Source organism: Phocoena phocoena, chromosome 16 (assembly GCF_963924675.1).
Source record: "Phocoena phocoena chromosome 16, mPhoPho1.1, whole genome shotgun sequence".
Lineage (NCBI taxonomy): Eukaryota > Metazoa > Chordata > Mammalia > Artiodactyla > Phocoenidae > Phocoena > Phocoena phocoena.
In genome coordinates, this window is record NC_089234.1 from 79,611,615 (window position 1) to 79,629,524 (window position 17,910).

General features: G+C 43.6%; 1 protein-coding gene across 1 annotated transcript in view; it reads left to right on the forward strand.

Annotated features, from left to right (window-relative positions):
* The window catches only part of PCNX2 (pecanex 2), a 274,609-nt gene that overhangs the window by 176,119 nt on the left and 80,580 nt on the right, over positions 1–17,910 (forward strand). The window contains exons 22-23 of the mRNA XM_065894194.1: positions 6,885–6,993; positions 12,326–12,455. Of these exons, the coding sequence (XP_065750266.1) occupies positions 6,885–6,993; positions 12,326–12,455 (239 nt within the window). The remainder of the gene's footprint in view (positions 1–6,884; positions 6,994–12,325; positions 12,456–17,910) is intronic.

The window sequence follows — 17,910 nt, forward strand, 5'->3', positions numbered from 1 at the left end:
CAATACTTTGCTAAACAGTGTGTTATATAACAGGCTCCCAACACACATTGTGTATTGAGATAGAATCCATTTCTCACCTTCTGAAATACGATTGTGTAACCACTGCCTGAATACGTTTATTTAACTTATACAATTCTAACTCATATTGTCAGCCCCATTTGAGAATATTTATGTTTTAAAGCTAATATCCCCAAATTTATCATCTTTGCTGTTATCAACCAGTTATTCTATGAAAGTAGGGCTCCCCCTTCCCTAAAAAGTGGTATCCCACTTTTGAAATGTCACTAGCTTTACTTTTTCCATTCCTTCTCGAACATTGTTTTTACTCCCCAAATCCCTACCCGTGCATCGAAATGTCTGATAGTTTTCCCCAATTCTGTTGTTCCTACCTTTCAATCCCTCAGCTGGGCTCCCAACTGAATTCATCACCTTGTTCCCCTTGAACCTGCAAACGTCTTCGCATTTGTTTACCTCCCTTCCAAGCACTCTGGTCTCTGCTCCCTCAGCGTTCTCTCTCGTTTGGAACTCAATTTACCTTTAATCCAATAGCCAGTCTCTGGGACTCCTTTCAGCCTTGCCTGCCTCTTCAAGTTCGAACACTGATAATCACAAGTTGCATATTTTTATGAGAAAAAAAAAAAACTCACTGACTTTGACAACAAAATGCAAAAAAAAAATAGTGGCAAATGATAGAACTAATCTGGGAGACTAGTGAGGCTGGAGCAATAGGGTAAAAGGTAGTGATTGGGATTGGGGGGGGGAGTTACAGTTTAATCAAATGGAATAGCGTATGGGCAGTTCCCTAAGATAATGCCCAATATAAGAGCATTCAATAAATGGTGAGTTATTTCATTGGGGCAGGAGGGAGGAAGTCCCCAGAGAAAAGCTGGCCTGTGCTTTCTTTCAGAATGTATCAATATTAGCAAGGAAATGTGTTGGGTCATCCTTATTGGGTGACACTTCTGTTAAGATAGTTTGTGAATTTATGCAAATTGCATTTCCTACCTAGAGCAGAGATACAACAGCATGTCTAGGTCTGATTGAAAAGATATTTCTAAAAAGGGTCATTTGAAGTGAGAGTATTTATGTTGTCTTTCTTTGGGAAACAGCCAGAATTATTCCACTGTGAGTTCCTGTCATCTTTTCCGAGTGTTTTCAGCGAAAAAGACCCCAATGATTTTCTTTTCTCATAGAGTCATACTTGGGTAATTGGGGAAGTTTTTTATGCTTTAATAGGCATGTTAAAGCAGAAAGTGCTGAGATTTAAGATCTTAGCAGCAGAACATTAGGAATGAGTTAAGCTTCAAAAAAACAGAGACCTCGAACTGTCTAAGGAGATGCAAGTTCATAGCTAATGGAAATGGATTTCTATTTAAAGTACTTCAGTGTGTACACGTCAATCCCAAACTCACACACTGCTATACATAAAACAGATAACCTACAAGGACCTACTGTAGAGCACAGGGAACTCTGCACAGAACTCTGTAATAACCTAAATGGGAAAAGAATTTGAAAAAGAATAGATACACGTATATGTATAGCTGATTCACTTTGCTGTACACCTGAAACTATTACAACATTGTTAATCAACTCTACTCCAATATAAAATAAAAATTAAAAGTACTTCAGTGCAGTGCTATGCCGCACGTGGCAATGTTAGTGGTGTTGTTTCCATTAACTCATCTTAAATGTGTTATTAATTTATACACAATGGCCTAATACGGTACAGAAAGTGCCTCCTGTAATGCTTCTCATTAATGATCAATATTTAAGCTTCCTTTTGTGCTTAGACATCAATTTTTGGATACCCACACATTTTCCTTTTTTTTTTTCATCTGACTTAGCCATAGAAGAGAAGGAAGAAATGTAAAGGGAAAATTTGAAGTTGAGTCTTTTAACGTGGAGCACACCTCCCCCCACTTTTAGGAATAAAATAGGTCAGCCATGTCAATCTTCTTGGAGCCATCCATTCTTAAGAAGCACAGGTAACCCAGCAGCCTGCCTTGTTGAGACAACTTGAATGTCACTGGGCTTGTTGGGCAGTGTCATCTTTCATTCGTTGGGCGTTTGTACTGAAAAGGGCATTCAGGGACAGGTCATAGCCCTCCATCACTGTGTACATGGAGAAGAGGTCCCCGAGAGTGACAAATCCGACAGCTCCGATTTGTCACCTTCTCACTTGTGACCCTGCCCCGTTGCTGTCAGCAGGAAGGTGTAGGTAGAGGAGACCTTTCCTCAGCTGCTTCCTGCTGCTGTCCTTCCAGGAAGGCTCCTGGCCTCAAGGAGGCATGGTAAGGTTGGGAGGTAGAAATGTCTATCACCAGGCAGAGAACCAGGAATTTCAACCTCTGGATTTAGGGGCCAGTGACTCACGATGTGCCCTAAGCAGCCCACTTAGCCTCTCTGAGTCTGGTTTCCTCCTCTGAAAAATAAGAGGTCCCGGATTTAGTTAAGTTTCAGTTGCTTAGAGGAGGGGCCCTAGAATTTCCTGATTGTGAGCAAATACATCCTCAAAATAAGATATCCACCTGCCCTAACATGTATGTATTAAACTCCGCACTTGACAAAGATGAAGTCACTTAATCCTCAAAATGACAGTGTCGGGAGGATCTATTATCAGCCCCGTGAAAGGTGCCAGCTGGGATTGAAACCCAGGCAGTGTGCCCTCAGACCCATGCTCTGTGCTGTGTTGACATCTGACACATCCCCAGCACATCCTTTTTCTGGTGGGCTTCCTGGAGGATCATTAAATTACTGAGTTGTGGAGGAATCATTGGTATGTAAAGAACTAGCATTTGGGAGATCTGGCTTCAGTGATTAAGAACAGCACAGTCTATTTGATGAGCTACATATTGAACATCTTTTACAAAGCTTGTATCTTATTCTTCACAATGTTCATAAACAAACAAAAAACGAGGCCAAGAGAGACATAGGAAACGAGCAAAGATACCTGGGGCCTTGGCTGCCATTAGAGCGTGAGAGCACGTGTCTGATTACTGGTTTTGCTTATGTGTAAATACAAGTCGCTGTGCTAGCAAAAAATAATGGTAATATATTCATTTACTCATAATGCAGCAAAGTTTAACTTGTTAGTGCTTTAAACTCTCAGACGAGGCTTTCCCTGGGGCTGCCTATCTGACTGTAGTTGCAATGCCTGGACCGACTTATCAGCTTTTCCAGGAGGTGGCTTAAAGGCCTCCCAGGATATAGTCATACCCTGAAAACCCAACAGGAGTAACTTTCCAAAACCCGTGATTCATTTTCAGAGCAACTAGGGGGTCATAAATCACATAAGATCATCTTGCTTATGCTTGGCAATTTTCACCAAGGCATGAGTCACAGGACTAATTCTTAATAAGCAGACTAAGATTTCTTAGCAGTGTCGTGACCAGAATATTTCAAATCCAGAGGCATTTGCCTGATAGAGTTGGGTTAGGGCATAACGGAGCAAGTTAATACAAAAGAGTCCACCCCCACTTCTCAGGACTTCTGCTTTCCATGGAATCTAGAGTCACGTGTTTGAACGTCTTCTGTTTTGTAATTAGCTTGCTGCTCCTCTGGTTGAGTTAATGGTGGGAATGAATGGAAATGATATTGGCCTTTAAAGGAAATCATATCTTTTAAGAGAAGTGAGTCAAGAGTTTGAGTCCAGGGCTTCCCTGGTGGCACAGTGGTTGAGAGTCCGCCTGCCGATGCAGGGGACGCGGGTTCGTGCCCCGGTCCGGGAAGATCCCACATGCCTCGGAACGGCTGGGCCTGTGAGCCGTGGGCGCTGAGCCAGCATGTCCGGAGCCTGTGCTCCGCAACGGGAGAGGCCACAACAGGGAGAGGCCCGCGTACCGCAAAAAAAAAAAAAAAAGAGTTTGAGTCTGTGTTAGGCCTGTCTGTCCAAGTCACCTATGGACTGGTGGGAAATAAGGTGGTAGGGAGTGATTTTTCTAAATTTTTATTTTATATTGGAGTAGAGTTGATTAACAATGCTGTGTTAGTTTCAGGTGTACAGCAAAGTGATTCATTTATACAGATACATGTATCTATTCTTTTTCAGATTCTTTTCCCATTTAGGTTATTACAGAGTATTGGGCAGAGTTCCCTGTGCTCTACAGTAGGTCTTTGTTGGTTACCTATTTCATATATAGTGGTGTGTATATGTCAGTCCCAAACTCCCAATTTATCCCTCCCCCCCCCCAACTTTCCCCTTTGATAACCATAAGTTTGTTTTCTAAGTCTGTGAGCCTGTTTCTGTTTTGTAAATAAGTTCATTTGTATCATTTTTAAAAATTCTACATATAAGAGATATTATATGATATTTGTTTCCCTGTCTGACCTACTTCACGTAGTATGAACATCTCTAGGTCCATCCATGTTGCTGCAAATGACATTATTTCACTCTTTTTTATGGCTGAGTAATATGTTTTACATATATATATATATATATATATACACACACACACACACCACACCTTTATCCAGTCATCTGTCCATGGACATTTAGGTTGCTTCCATGTCTTGGCTGTTGTAAACAGTGCTGCTATGAACATTGGGGTACCTGTATCCTTCAAACCACGGTTTGGGAGAGGACTAATCTTTATGTGAACCTAAGAGATACAGTCTCAAGCTGACATAAGAGAGTAAACTGCTCTTCTCTCAACTGTCAGCATCCCAAAAGCACTGACAGCTGTGGAGTCCCATCCAGATCCAGGGTTCAAGAAGCTTAAACCAACCGCAGGACTAAAACTGAAGTGGCCTTTTTGAAAGAACTCAGAAGCCAGTTGAAATCAGGTCTCTGGTGGGTGTCAGTGAGATAGAGGGAAGAAAGTGAAAAGGTACTAGGAAAAAACCACTTGTTTTTCTTTCCCAGAATTCACATTCCTTCACAGTTCTTCTGGTCCGCTCACATCGTCTTCCTCCATTTCACCCCCTCTTTTTTTTTTTAATACTCCCTCATCCTCCCTACTGTCTCTATTTCTTTCCTCTCCCTCTCTCTCTCTCCTCTTTCTCTTTTTCTCTGTCCCCCTTCCCTTCCCTTCTCTCTGCCTCCGATTCTTCCCTGCTAGGTTTGGGACTAGGGTCCCCAGTGGACACATCTAGACCCCAGGCTTCTATACACAGCCAGATGCCAGCCACTTCTTAAGAACTCCAAGTTTGCTGTGCCTTTGAGAGAACATTTATCCTTGGTTCATCTTCTGTAGCCAGTCCAAGGATGTTTAAAGTTATTCTCCAAACCCAGGATATTGATGAGAATGCAGTGAGACAAGAATAGTGAGAGGAAGACTTGGAGAGGATTCTAATCAACCTCATTTTTCCCTCATGACACTTTCGTGAAACAGTTCAGGATAACCTCACCTTTTGTTCCAAAATTACAAGATTGACCTTTCACTGAAAGGCTAAGTTACCTTGGTTCCTTGAACCGTTCCTCAATGGTCCCGTTTTCCAGCCTTTGTCTTTTTTCATTGTGGTCTTCTGATGTTCTGTATAACACCTACTGAGCCTAATTAAGAATTCTATCTTTTTCTCTTTTCACATCATGGCTCTGGTGAATGTATTTCACTGTCTTGTATGCTAACCCGTCTAGGAACAAACACATCGTGCCATTTGAAGTTTCCGTTATTATGAAATATTACTCAGCCATAAAAAAGAAGGAAATAATGCCATTTGCAGCAACATGGATGGACCTAGAGATTATCATACTAAGTGAAGTAAGTCAGACAGAGAAGGACAAGTATTATATGGTATCACTTATATGTGGAATCTAAAAAAAAAAGTGATACAAATGAACTTATTTACAAAACAGAAACAGACTCACAGACATAGAAAACAAACTTGTGTTTATCAAAGGAGAGGTGGAGGGATAACAGATAGGAGATTGGGATTAACATATACACACTACTATATATAAAATAGATAACTAATAAGGACCTAATGTATAGCACAGGGAACTCTACTCAATATTTTATAATAACCTATATAGGAAAAGAATCTGAAAAAGAGTGGATATATGTATATGTATAACTGAATCACTTTAAACTGTACACCTGAAACTAACACAACTTTGTAAAACAACTATGTTTCAATAAAAAAAAAAAATGAAGTCTCCATTATGGATGAAGAGTGAATGTCAAGTTCCGAAAGCTTGTTGGTAGGATACTTCCTGACTGCGTCTAGCAGTGACAGCTGTAGAATTTCACATCTGGGGTCCATCAGTCACTTCTCTCCACAAAGCAGGGGTCTACAGCCGGGGACCCTCTCCATCCTCCTTGGCACATTCATAGTCTGGATCTCCAGCGCAAACCACTGAGCATGTTTCCCCTCATGTTCATCCTTAGTCCACATAAGGTCTCTTCTCTCCATGCACTACTTCTCTCCAGAACTCAGCTTTCTCCTGTGCAGGCTTGTCTAGCAAATGCAATGGCTCGCATATCCTATCTTGGCTTCTAAAGCGCTTTGTAACTTGCAATGTTACAAAGCGGTGTGGGGCGATTTTCTTCAGCAAGAGTGGCTGAAGAGGAAGACTGAAATCCATACACAAAAACTTGAATGATGTCCATCGCGATGGGGTTTTGTGTGAATCTCCTTCTGAAAGACCCAGGATGAAGAAGGAAGGACCAAGCTGTGAGTGTTCCTCTAAGAAACGCCATACTTATGGGCTGAAATCATTAACCTGGTGAAATTAACCACACAACCTTACTTCTGATCATCTTGTTGCTGTTTGAAAATATCCTTAAACAGCTGCCTTGCTTATGGGACGAAGGAAGGTACGAGTAAGAGGACAAGCAGTAGTCTCATTGCCCCTTCCTAACTTTAATGCAGGCACTTTGACTGTGACCCAGCTGTCACTGTGGTTGTCATCACTGATGAATCTCTGTCTCTTCTTTTGCTTTCAGCTCGGGGACCTGCTTCACAAGCTACAGTTCGTCATGACCTACATGGCTCCCTGGCAGATGGCTTGGGGTTCCTCATTTCACGTGTTTGCTCAGCTCTTTGCAATTCCTCGTATCCTTTCTGCTTCTGTTTTCACCTCCGAGCTGAGATTCACATTTTACCGATGCAAGCTTTTCATTGAACTCTGGCAGTAAAAGGGTTTTAAAGTCTTTAAGATTACATCTTAGTGGGGACCTGGGGAGGCACTGTGGATTCCCTTTAGGTACTTAGCCTTAAAAGAAATTTCTTAATTCGGAACTCTTCCTGTTTCTTCATGCGTATTCAGGCATGGCTTGATTTCTTTTGATTTTTCCGTTTCCAATGACCAGATCTCCGTTAAGATATCATGTCTTTTAAATGGAAAGTCACCGCTTAAATGATTTGGTTGACTTGTGCAAAATAGTGCAAACTGATTTGCTGTTATCGAACTTTGTGGATAGGATTGATATATTATTATCGATCATATAACATTATATTATAATATAGTTTGGTTATATTATACTTGAGGAATGTTAAAAAACCCAGAATTGGGCACAAACAGAATTACCCAAATATTTTTGAAGACCAAAAAAAAAAAATTTATGGTTTTGTTATCATTAGCCAAGGAGCCTAATTTTATCATTTGTAGTTTTGTTTGGTTTCTTTGTCTATTTTTAAGTGTTTCCATAATGATAATTAGTTTTAATTTACTTCAAAACAACTTGACATGCTCTTTCTAAAGATCACTTTGACACAGATAGCTAAATCGTGTGTGCGTGTGTATCTGCGTGATGTGTTTGGAGAGAGGGAGAAAGAGAAAAATCAAGAATACTTTTGAAGAGAGAGAGATTAAACAGAAATATTCTTTTTTTTTTCTTTTTTAATTTTTGGTCGCATTGGGTCTTCGTTGCTGCGCGCGGGCTTTCTCTAGTTGTGGCGAGCGGGAGCTACTCTTCGTTGCGGTGTGCGGGCTTCTCATCGCGGTGGCTTCTCTTGTTGTGGAGCACGGGCTCTAGGCACGCGGGCTTCAGTAGTTGTGGCACGTGGGCTCAGTAGCTGTGGCTCGCAGGCTCTAGAGCACAGGCTCAGTAGTTGTGGCGCACGGGCTTAGTTGCTCCGCGGCATGTGGGATCTTCCCGGACCAGGGCTTGAACCTGTGTGCCCTGCATTGGCAGGCGGATTCTTAACCACTGCGCCACCAGGGAGATCCCCCCAGTGAATTTATACTTTCTGAATTTGTATATCCCGAGATGTGGTTCATGGACTCCTTAGATCAGAATCCCTGGAGGAGCTTGTTTAAAAAAGTAGATTCCTGGGGTCAGCACATATATTGAAAAAAAATCACATTTCGCGGGGAGGACCCTGGAATCTCCATCTTCACAAACCTTTCTGGGATTCTCATCCACTGATGTGTGTGAAGTGCAGTTCTCCGCTGGCATCCACTGGGGGTGCTGTGAGCCGGTTTTAATGGCCAAACAGAGCTTTCTTTCCTGAAGGTTGCATAAGGCTCCTGAAGACAGTTCTTAAGGAACCCCTGGGTCTCAACTTTGGGTACAGGGATAGAAACAGACATGGGATATTCATTGTGATAATACATTCTAGATTTTTAAAAAATGCTGTCCTTCCAACTTATTTTTTTTTAATTATTAAGCATACCCAGAGCTGTCCTCACAATGCACATTGTTCCGTGTCCCTATTCTTAGACCTGCACTGATATTTGTAAAGTGTTTCACGGTTATTTGGAGGGACAGGCTCAGGAAAAATGATCACAAAAGCGTGAGCTTGCGTATCACCCCTTTCCTATAACGTTTTCTAGAATGCCAGTCATTTTAGGTTTTCTAAACGGAATCCCTTAAAACAGAGCGAGATGAAAGAGTGAGGGGATTTTTATTTATTTCTGGTGTGTGTCTCGGGTATCCTGTCTAGAATTTAAAGTCTGTTTATTAGATGAAAATGATGAGATGGGTGTAAATTTGCAGTTGAGGAGTTGCACTAAGAACTTAAGACTTGAAGTGGTGATTCCCAATTTTATTCTAACTTTGGTCTCACATAGATCTGTAGCATTTCTCGTGGCCCCTTATGCCTTGTTGGATGAGTCCGGTAATACTAATTACTCCTGTAGTTCCGTAGCCAAATTAAAACTGTTCTGGAAGCTGTAACTTTCAATTACCTGACCTTTATGTGTGTCGAGGGGTCACACACAAGCACATGGCATCTGGCGCTTAATATCTCCTCTAAGGATAAAGGCAGCACTGGGGTCCATCTCAGACCGAACACAGCGGGCGTTAAATCTAAGCACTTTCGCGATGAATGGACTGGTTCTCGTGAGAAATTGAACACATCTGAGATGCAGATTTTATTGGGCATTTAGTTTTAGAATACAGTCGATCCCAGTGCTTTGTGCCTAAAACTGTTCCCGTCAGTGAAACCCACCTCCTGCCTCTGCTAAGTTATAGACCCTTCGAGGTGGCCGTGGAGCCTGACCACTACAGTTGTGTGATGGCTTCCAGGGTTTCCAGCGCCCCTACCCCATCACCCAGAGACACTTCCCCATCCTGGATCAGTTGTGAAGGTAGCTATTTGCTCTGTGGAGCCCGACATCATACCGTGCAGAATGTAATGAGCTCGTTTATGAAACCAGATATAGGGACTTCCCTGGTGGCGCAGTGGTTGAGAGTCCACCTGCCGACGCAGGGGACACGGGTTCGTGCCCCGATCTGGGAGGATCCCGCATGCCGTGGAGCGGCTGGGCCCGTGAGCCATGGCCGCTGAGCCTGCACTCCGCAGCCGGAGAGGCCACAACACTGAAAGGCCTGTGTACCACAAAAAAAAAAAAAAAAGAAACCAGATATATATGCCATCAAGACAAGGCCATCAGGTTCCTAAATGCCAGCCCTGGATCTTGACTAATTTTGAAATGTTAATGAGTTTATCACTATTAAGAAGCTGTGGGTTCCATCCTGGCTTTGAGAAGGGGCTAATTTGCTCCATTTTGGAATTGAATTAACTTTCAGACCAGCGGGGCCCTGATTATTAAATTGCTTTTTCCAGTCCTAGCATGTTTTCTCCCTCGGTAGCCTCTGTCAGTTTCTGAGCTTGTAACCTCCAGGGAAAGATAGGCATGCTCACCCTTTTAATATGTGTAGAGACCATGCAACACCATTGTTTTCTAATAATTAGACAGACTTAGCTGTATTAGCTCTGTTAAATGTGTGTATTGGAAAGGCCGCTCTCTATTTGGTATATCCTTTCGAGCTTCCAGTTATTTTTTTTAAGTATTAACGTTGATATTTTCATTTTAAATTTCTCAGATAAACCTGAAGCTTTTTAAGGAGTCTCCATCTAGCCCTTTGGCCCACCTCTTGGCTCTCAAAAAATAAAGAAGGCTGCATATTTCTCGGGACTGCCTTAGCCATTACAGTCACGATCTTGCGTATTTCCCCAAGAGCGCTATATTCCTTTTCTGATCTCCCCTAAATAAACTAACCTTTGAGGCCATCTATTCACTTCTGCCCTACCTCTGACCTGTTAAGCTTCATTTCCTTGCCTCCCAAATTTGAACTTTATTTACAGGCTAGCAGTATTTTCCTCGTTTCTTAATTTCTGGATAACTGTTTCTGGCATTTAAAAAACGGATAACATAATCTTTGGGGAAACGTTTAGAACCCAAAAGAACGGCAGTGCTGGCCCACGCAGCCTCCTACCCAGCCCCAGTTCCACTTAACTTTGTCCTGGATCTTCTGCAAACCCCACAGTGCCCCCTGTCACCTTCCCCTCACCCAACACCCTCCTCAGGAATCTCCCCTGTGACCCCCGCTCTGCTTTCTCAGGTGTTTTCAATACCTTCCTTCGATGGCATCTCCCATGAAGTTCTTTTTTTCTTCCTGTGACAAGGGGAATCGTTACATTGGTATGTTCTGTGGCAGAGGTATTTAGATCTTTCCGGCTTCCCGATGAAGAAGAAACTGTTGGGTCATGAGAGATGTCACAGTAGCTCCTTATTCTGGAGTTCTGCATTTGAACCCAGGTCAAAATAAAAGGAATCGGATTGAAATTGTAGCACAATCGAGATCTTTTTGATACCCAGACAGTTCAACACTATTAATGGAGGATGTGTTATTTCACTTCTGAAGATGTTTGGAAATAAATAGCAAATGGAAAAAAAAAATGACACAGCTACCCCTGAAGGAAAACTCTGGGCTTAAATCTATGCAAATGCACTGGGAAGTGCCTGTAGACAAGCAAGTCTCACTCCCTTCTTTGTGTTTACATGTAAGTGGGGCTGTGAGGGTCCCTATCACATAAGTAAGCCCTGCCACTGATAATATGGGAAAGCCCTTCCATGCTCTGGTAGGTAATGAAACACAGAATCTTTCTATCTATGATAGACATTTAGGCATTTCTTACTTTCTGCCAGAACCTTTTAAACATGGGCTAAAAAATAAGACCTCCATTTGTGCAGCCACGTCCCCTTCCAGGTGGGAAAATCAGCCTTGTAGGAGATCAGGTCAGACCTGCAGTAGAACCCTCCCAGCCCTCACCCTGAAGGACAAGGAACCATATGCATATGTAAAACCTGGGCTGTCTGGCCCCCCGCACTGACCTCTGCCACCTCTGGCTTTAACAAATCAAAGGCCCCGTGATTGACAGCCGGGAGAAGTTCTCCAATGATGGAGTGAGCCTGGGGAGGGACCAGCCCTTCTGGCACCTCCCCCAGATTTCCAGAGATCAATTCGTTGGGCTTAAGCCCAAAGTGAGAGCCATACTAATTTTAATATTGAACAATTACATTTCTGATCAGAGTATGTAAAACTGAGGCATGCCAAAAAGTGGGAAACCCATACAGAGTGCTAGGGAGGTGAATTAGCCTACAGCATGCTGTGACTTGTGTACACATTTTTAGCTTATAAACCAGACATGAGTTGAATTGAGCCATTGGTGTTCAGTGTATAATTTTAAAAAATACATATTTTTGAATAGTGGGAAAAGATTCTTTGAGGAATAGAGATGCTATCTTCCCAAACAATGCTATTTATTTACTTTCAAAGTATAATTTAATTTTAATTATTTATAAAGCTGCTTGATACTTTAGTAAATGTACCACAGTGTGTTTGGTTCAGCTAATGATATCTCAGTAAAAAGAAACTGTTCTTTTCAAACCTTAGATATTAAATCTTTGCCACGAGTCATGCTGAGACTGCTGGGATTTTTATGAGAATCATTTGGTTTTCAGTGAAATGAGACCTAGCAGGATATTATTGAAAGTTTTATATTTCCAAATATGTACATAGAGAGATCACGGGTAGGCCCTTCTTTCTTTCCTTGGTGAGAAAATGGCTTTCATATAAACTAGTCAAAATCGCAAATACTATGTGGGAGAATAATGATGAACACTTCTTTTTTTCCCTTAACCCCAAATCCTCAGATTCTGCCATGCTTTTCTTTCAGGCGTTTGCCACGTCGACCTTTTCTGCTCCACTGAGCCCGTTTCTCGGGAGTGTCATTTTTATCACATCGTATGTCAGGCCAGTGAAATTCTGGGAGAAAAACTACAAGTAAGATCCTAAAATCGTTGCTGACTCGCTTTCCTAGGATTCATGTTCAGGGTGCTCCTTGACCTTTGTCTATGAAAAGTCCAGGCTTCATGCTTTGCCCTCCTGTGGGGCAGCCCTAGCAAGCTCCCTTCACCCACCCAGTTATCCACTCAGCACGGGGGCTTCCAGGCTCTGGACCAAGCCTGACCGATGGCAAATTTGCAGTCAGGTACTAGTCTAGGTTTCACCAGTTGTGAAGGAAAGTGAGATATCACCACCCACTCTCAGTAGTTGCCCTCAGAGAGGTTGTCTCAGGAGCCGTGGTCCTGTCATTGGATGAGATTACCCCTGGGGGGGCAGGGCTCCCTCTGGGGACCTTCGAAATATACATGTCATGTACAAGTGTACATGCATCGCAGCTCAACATAGGAGAGCATACCATTTTTTCTGAGCATCATTAAACTTGTAGAAGATGATTTGTGCACTTTGTCTTGACTGTTTAGGCCAGTCAGTCATGAATTTCCTCAAGCAAACAGTGATGGAGCGAGGGCAGTGATGTTTTCAGGAGTGGTGGGAAGGGAGGAGTGATGGGTAACTGAGTAACTTTCAAGAGTTGTTAATGATTTGTCGGGGGAGGGCCTGAGAACAGCCAGAGGAGGAGGTGGGGCGGGCCAGCCTGTCTCCAGCTGGGGTCGTCTTCCATTGCAGGTCTCATCTGCCCTAATTTACTAGCCATACCTGGGCTATTGTGTCCAAGCCGTAATCCATCTTCTGTAACGTGTCTACCTTTTCTGCTGCTCTGCCACTTTACAATGCGCCCTTCACGTCTCACAGAGGCCAACGTTAAGTTAGGAGATCTGTGTGGTTAGATGGTTTATGTGCACGGAAGATGCACGTCCTTCTGGGGCAGGTGGTAGGGCGTCGTGATGAAAACACAGCCTGGGCCGCCAGCCTGCCTGGGCTCACACCTCGCCTCCACCCTCGATACTGGTGACCTCAAGGCCTCTCTCCTCTTCTGTAAAATGGGGGCAAAGGAATAAGGCCTACTTCACAGCCTTGTGGGGAGAATACGAGTTAATAGCCCTAAAGCACCTAGAACAAAGTAAGCATCATGCCGGCCTGCGCTGGTGGGATTCTTCTCTGACTGCCCTGCACGGAAACCCTGTCCCCACCTGACCCACGCTAACAGGTATCCCATCCCCAGGACCTCACATTTACGGGTCCTGGGGAAATCCAACTAAACCGGAGCACCCCAAGGTAAGCCAGTGCTGGGAGACCACCAGGAGGTGGGAAAGGCCCCTTGTGTGTCCCACAGATTCCTCATCTTTTAAGAGAGGTGGGCTTTTTGCTGTACGAGTGAAGCCGTCTTGAAATATGCACGTAAACAAGAGTCCTCTTTGGCATTTGTCTAAAGAGATGCCGTGCGTATTTACAGAGTCAGAAGGAAAAGAAAACCACCAGCGCTGGCTAGTCTTTATGCTTTTTAAGGAGAAAACAATTTGGGGGAACCTTTGTGGAGCTCTTAAAAATCGCACTTCTGGAAAGTGCAAACGCTTGTGAATAAGAAGTGTGGCAATCTTGCGTACTTTTAACTATGCAAGAAAGTGCAAGATATTTTAAACGTGATATGTAACACAAAAGATTTCTTTTTGTCTCCTATTCTCAGATAAGTTAGGAACCAGTTTTTTTGGCGGGCGGGGCGGGGTGGGGGAGAAGTTGATAAGCAAAACACATCCCCTTTGAGCTGGAGGGGGTGTTAAGCTTCCCCAGTAGAAAGGGGAATGGAGAAATCTTTGTGAGATGCTTTTACTGAGGGGAGACATCCTAACGCCTGTGCAACGCAAGTTTGGTATTTTCTTATTTAGTCTCCTCCCTGCCAGGATTCAGCTACCTGCTCGGCACCGTACACCGAGGTCTGAATTGTCGGTTTACGTGAGTTACTTATAAGTCTGGGCTACTGGAGTGTTTCCTTATTCAGTCTCACAAAGAATTGATGATGTTGTGATCCATTCTTTCCCCCAGTGTAGCACTCCGTTGCATGTCGGGGCTTTGGTCAGCTGTGCTAGGATGAGAAGGGGACAGCAGAGTCTGTGGCAACGCATAAGGACATCCTGCCTTTCCTAGGTCTCTCTGAAGGAGCCAAGGTGGGGAAAATGTTCAGTCCCACTGAGGGGTGGGGAGAGATGCTGACGCCTAACGCAGCCAGCTGAAAGTCTCTTGTCAACTTGTGTTTAAGCCTCAGAATACAGAGCCCTGTGATCATCTGCTTAAACGATCAGTGATGGGGCTTCCCTGGCGGCGCAGTGGTTGAGAGCCCGCCTGCCGATGTAGGGGACACGGGTTCGTGCCCCGGTCCGGGAAGATCCCACGTGCCGCGGAGCAGCTGGGACCATAAGCCATGGCCACTGAGCCTGCGCGTCTGGAGCCTGTCCTCTCACAACAGTGAGAGGCCCGTGTACCACACACACACACAAAAAAATCAGTGATGGAATTCAGGACAGTAAGAGTGGTGGGTACCAGGAAAAGAAATGGCAGGAAATCTCATCTGGATCCCTGCAAGCCCTCTGGAAAGCCCATTCTCTGTATCTGAAACTGTTGGTTTTTATTTCAAACACTAATGACTTTTCCTGTTCTTATTTGTGAGTGTCTCTGTACCTGCTCCTACCATTTCTTTTCAGTCCGATACAGAGAAGCAGTTGTTAGGGTAATTGATTGTTTACTCGCCGTCCCGCCACTGACTGAGAGATATTCTCCCCTCTCACGACAGTGACCACCCATCTGCCAGTGGGTACCATGGTCGCCAGCCCCACCCTGGGGGTGTGATGAGGGGGCACTTGCTGTCCCCTCTCCTGGCCGCCTCTTCCTTTCCACCCCTGCTCCTTCACTTTCCAGTCCTTTGATTTTTCTTCCAAACCTCCTAAAGCTGCCTTTGGTTTTTGCAAGTCTCCAGCGAGCCCTGTACCGTAACGGAACCGTTTTCATACTCTATGGAACTGATAAGTAAATCACCAGCTACCTGGTGACTCTGGCCCGTCTGTTTTCCCCAGCCTGGGCTGTCTTGAAATCCGCAGACTTTTTGTTCTCCAATGCTACTCCTCACTGGCGGCTGGTGACAAACGTATCCTCTGTCCACCTAACTAACCTGCTCTCTGGTTGATTCCCCAGACACAGCACCAGGTCCCACTGTCTCAGAAGCCCGCGGTGGGACACTGCTGCCTGGGCGACAAGGAGACGTACCTCAGAGCCCAGCACTGATGTAAATGCTCTGTATCCACCTTGTCCAATATGGGAGCCCTCCCAGCACTTGGAACAGGGCTAGTGTGGCTGAGGTTTTAATTCTATTGAATTTTAATTCACTTACATTTAAGTAGCCGCATGTGACTCGAGGCTATCATATAGGACAGCACAAATATAGACCCACCTCACCTGAGTCCTAATCTCCCACAGTACTATTTCATACATTGCATATTGTGGATTTTTCATTCCCAGCCCGCCCTCGGCTGTGCCCTTCTCACCGTGTGCCCTTCCCTCCCCCAATCCCTTCCACCCACACACACACACACAGACTCACAAAGAGGGGTATCATATTCCACCTCCTGATGGATGAATGGAAGGTTCAGGAAGGACTTGTTGGATGAGAGGTACTGTAGTGGTCACCTTTGGAAAATAAATTTGCTCTGTGACCATCAGTAAATTGTACCAAGGATTGGTGTGGACTGACTCTACCTCCAAGCCTGGACTTGTTTTTATTCATCTTTGTGTCCCTACGGGGTCACGCACACAGAAAATATTCTGTAACTATTTCTTAAATGAATTAAATCCAACAATATTATGTAAAAGGGAAAGGAAATCGTAATCTGGATTTCATTCCCTACCATCAGGCTGTGCACTATTAAACTGTTCTTAACTAAGAAGGTCTTTAAAATTGGTCTTGATGCGTTCTGCCTGGTGTGTCCATTTAATTTATAGGCAGCAATAGCAAATGCATTGTAATAATAGTGCCTGGTGTTTATAAATCCCCTTATGTCAGAGTATTTTTTTAACATCTTTATTGGAGTATAATTGCTTTACATGGCTGTGTTAGCTTCTGCTGTATAACAAACTGAATCAGCTATACGTATACCTCTATCCCCATATCCCCTCCCTCTTGCATCTCCCTCCCACCCTCCCTATCCCACCCCTCTAGGTGGTCACAAAGCACCGAGCTGATCTCCCTGTGCTATGCGGCTGCTTCCCACTAGCTATCTGTTTTACATTTGGTAGTGTATATATGTCCATGCCACTCTCTCAACTTCGTCCCGGTTTACCCTTCCTGTCCGCCGTGTCCTCAGGTCCATTCTCTGTGTCTGCGTCTTTATTCCTGTCCTGCCCCTATGTGCTTCACAACCATTTTAGACTCCATATATATGTGTTAGCATACGGTATTTGTTTCTCTCTTTCTGACTTACTTCACTCTGTATGACAGACTCTAGGTCCATCAACCTCACTACAAATAGCTCACTTTTGTTTCTTTTTATGGCTGAGTAATACTCCATTGTATATATGTGCCACATCTTCTTTATCCATTCATCTGTCGATGGACACTTAGGTTACTTCCATGTCCTGGCTATTGTAAATAGAGCTGCAATGAACACTGTGGTACATGACTTTTTGAATTATGGTTTTCTCAGGGTATATGCCCAGTAGTGGGATTGCTGGGTCGTACGGTAGTTCTATATTTAGTTTTTAAAGGAAACTCCATACTGTTCTCCATAGTGACTGTATCAGTTTACATTCCCACCAACAGTGCAAGAGGGTTCCCTTTTCTCCACACCTTCTCCAGCATTTATTGTTTGTAGATTTTTTGATGATGGCCATTCTGACGGGTGTGAGGTGATACCTCATTGTAGTTTTGATTTGCATTTCTGTAATGATTAGTGATGTTGAGCATTCTTTCATGTGTTTGTTGGCAATCTGTATATCTTCTTTGGAGAAATGTCTATTTAGGTCTTCTGCCCATTTTTGGATTGGGTTGTTTGTTTTTCTGATATTGAGCTGCATAAGCTGCTTGTATATTTTGGAGATTAATCCTTTGTCAGTTGCTTCGTTTGCAAATATTTTCTCCCATTCTGAGGGTTGTCTTTTTGTCCTGTTTATGGTTTCCTTTGCTGTGCAAAAGCTTTTAGGTTTCAATAGGTCTCATTTGTTTATTTTTGTTTTTATTTCCATTTCTCTAGGAGGTGGGTCAAAAAAGATCTTGCTGTGATTTATGTCATGGAGTGTTCTGCCTATCTCTTCCTCTAAGAGATTTATAGTGTCTGGCCTTACATTTAGGTCTTTAATCCATTTTGAGGTTATTTTTGTGTACGGTGTTAGGGAGTGTTCTAATTTCATTCTTTTACATGTAGCTGTCCAGGTTTCCCAGCACCACTATTGAAGAGGCTGTCTTTTCTCCACTGTATATTCTTGCTTCCTTTATCAGAGATAAGGTGACCAT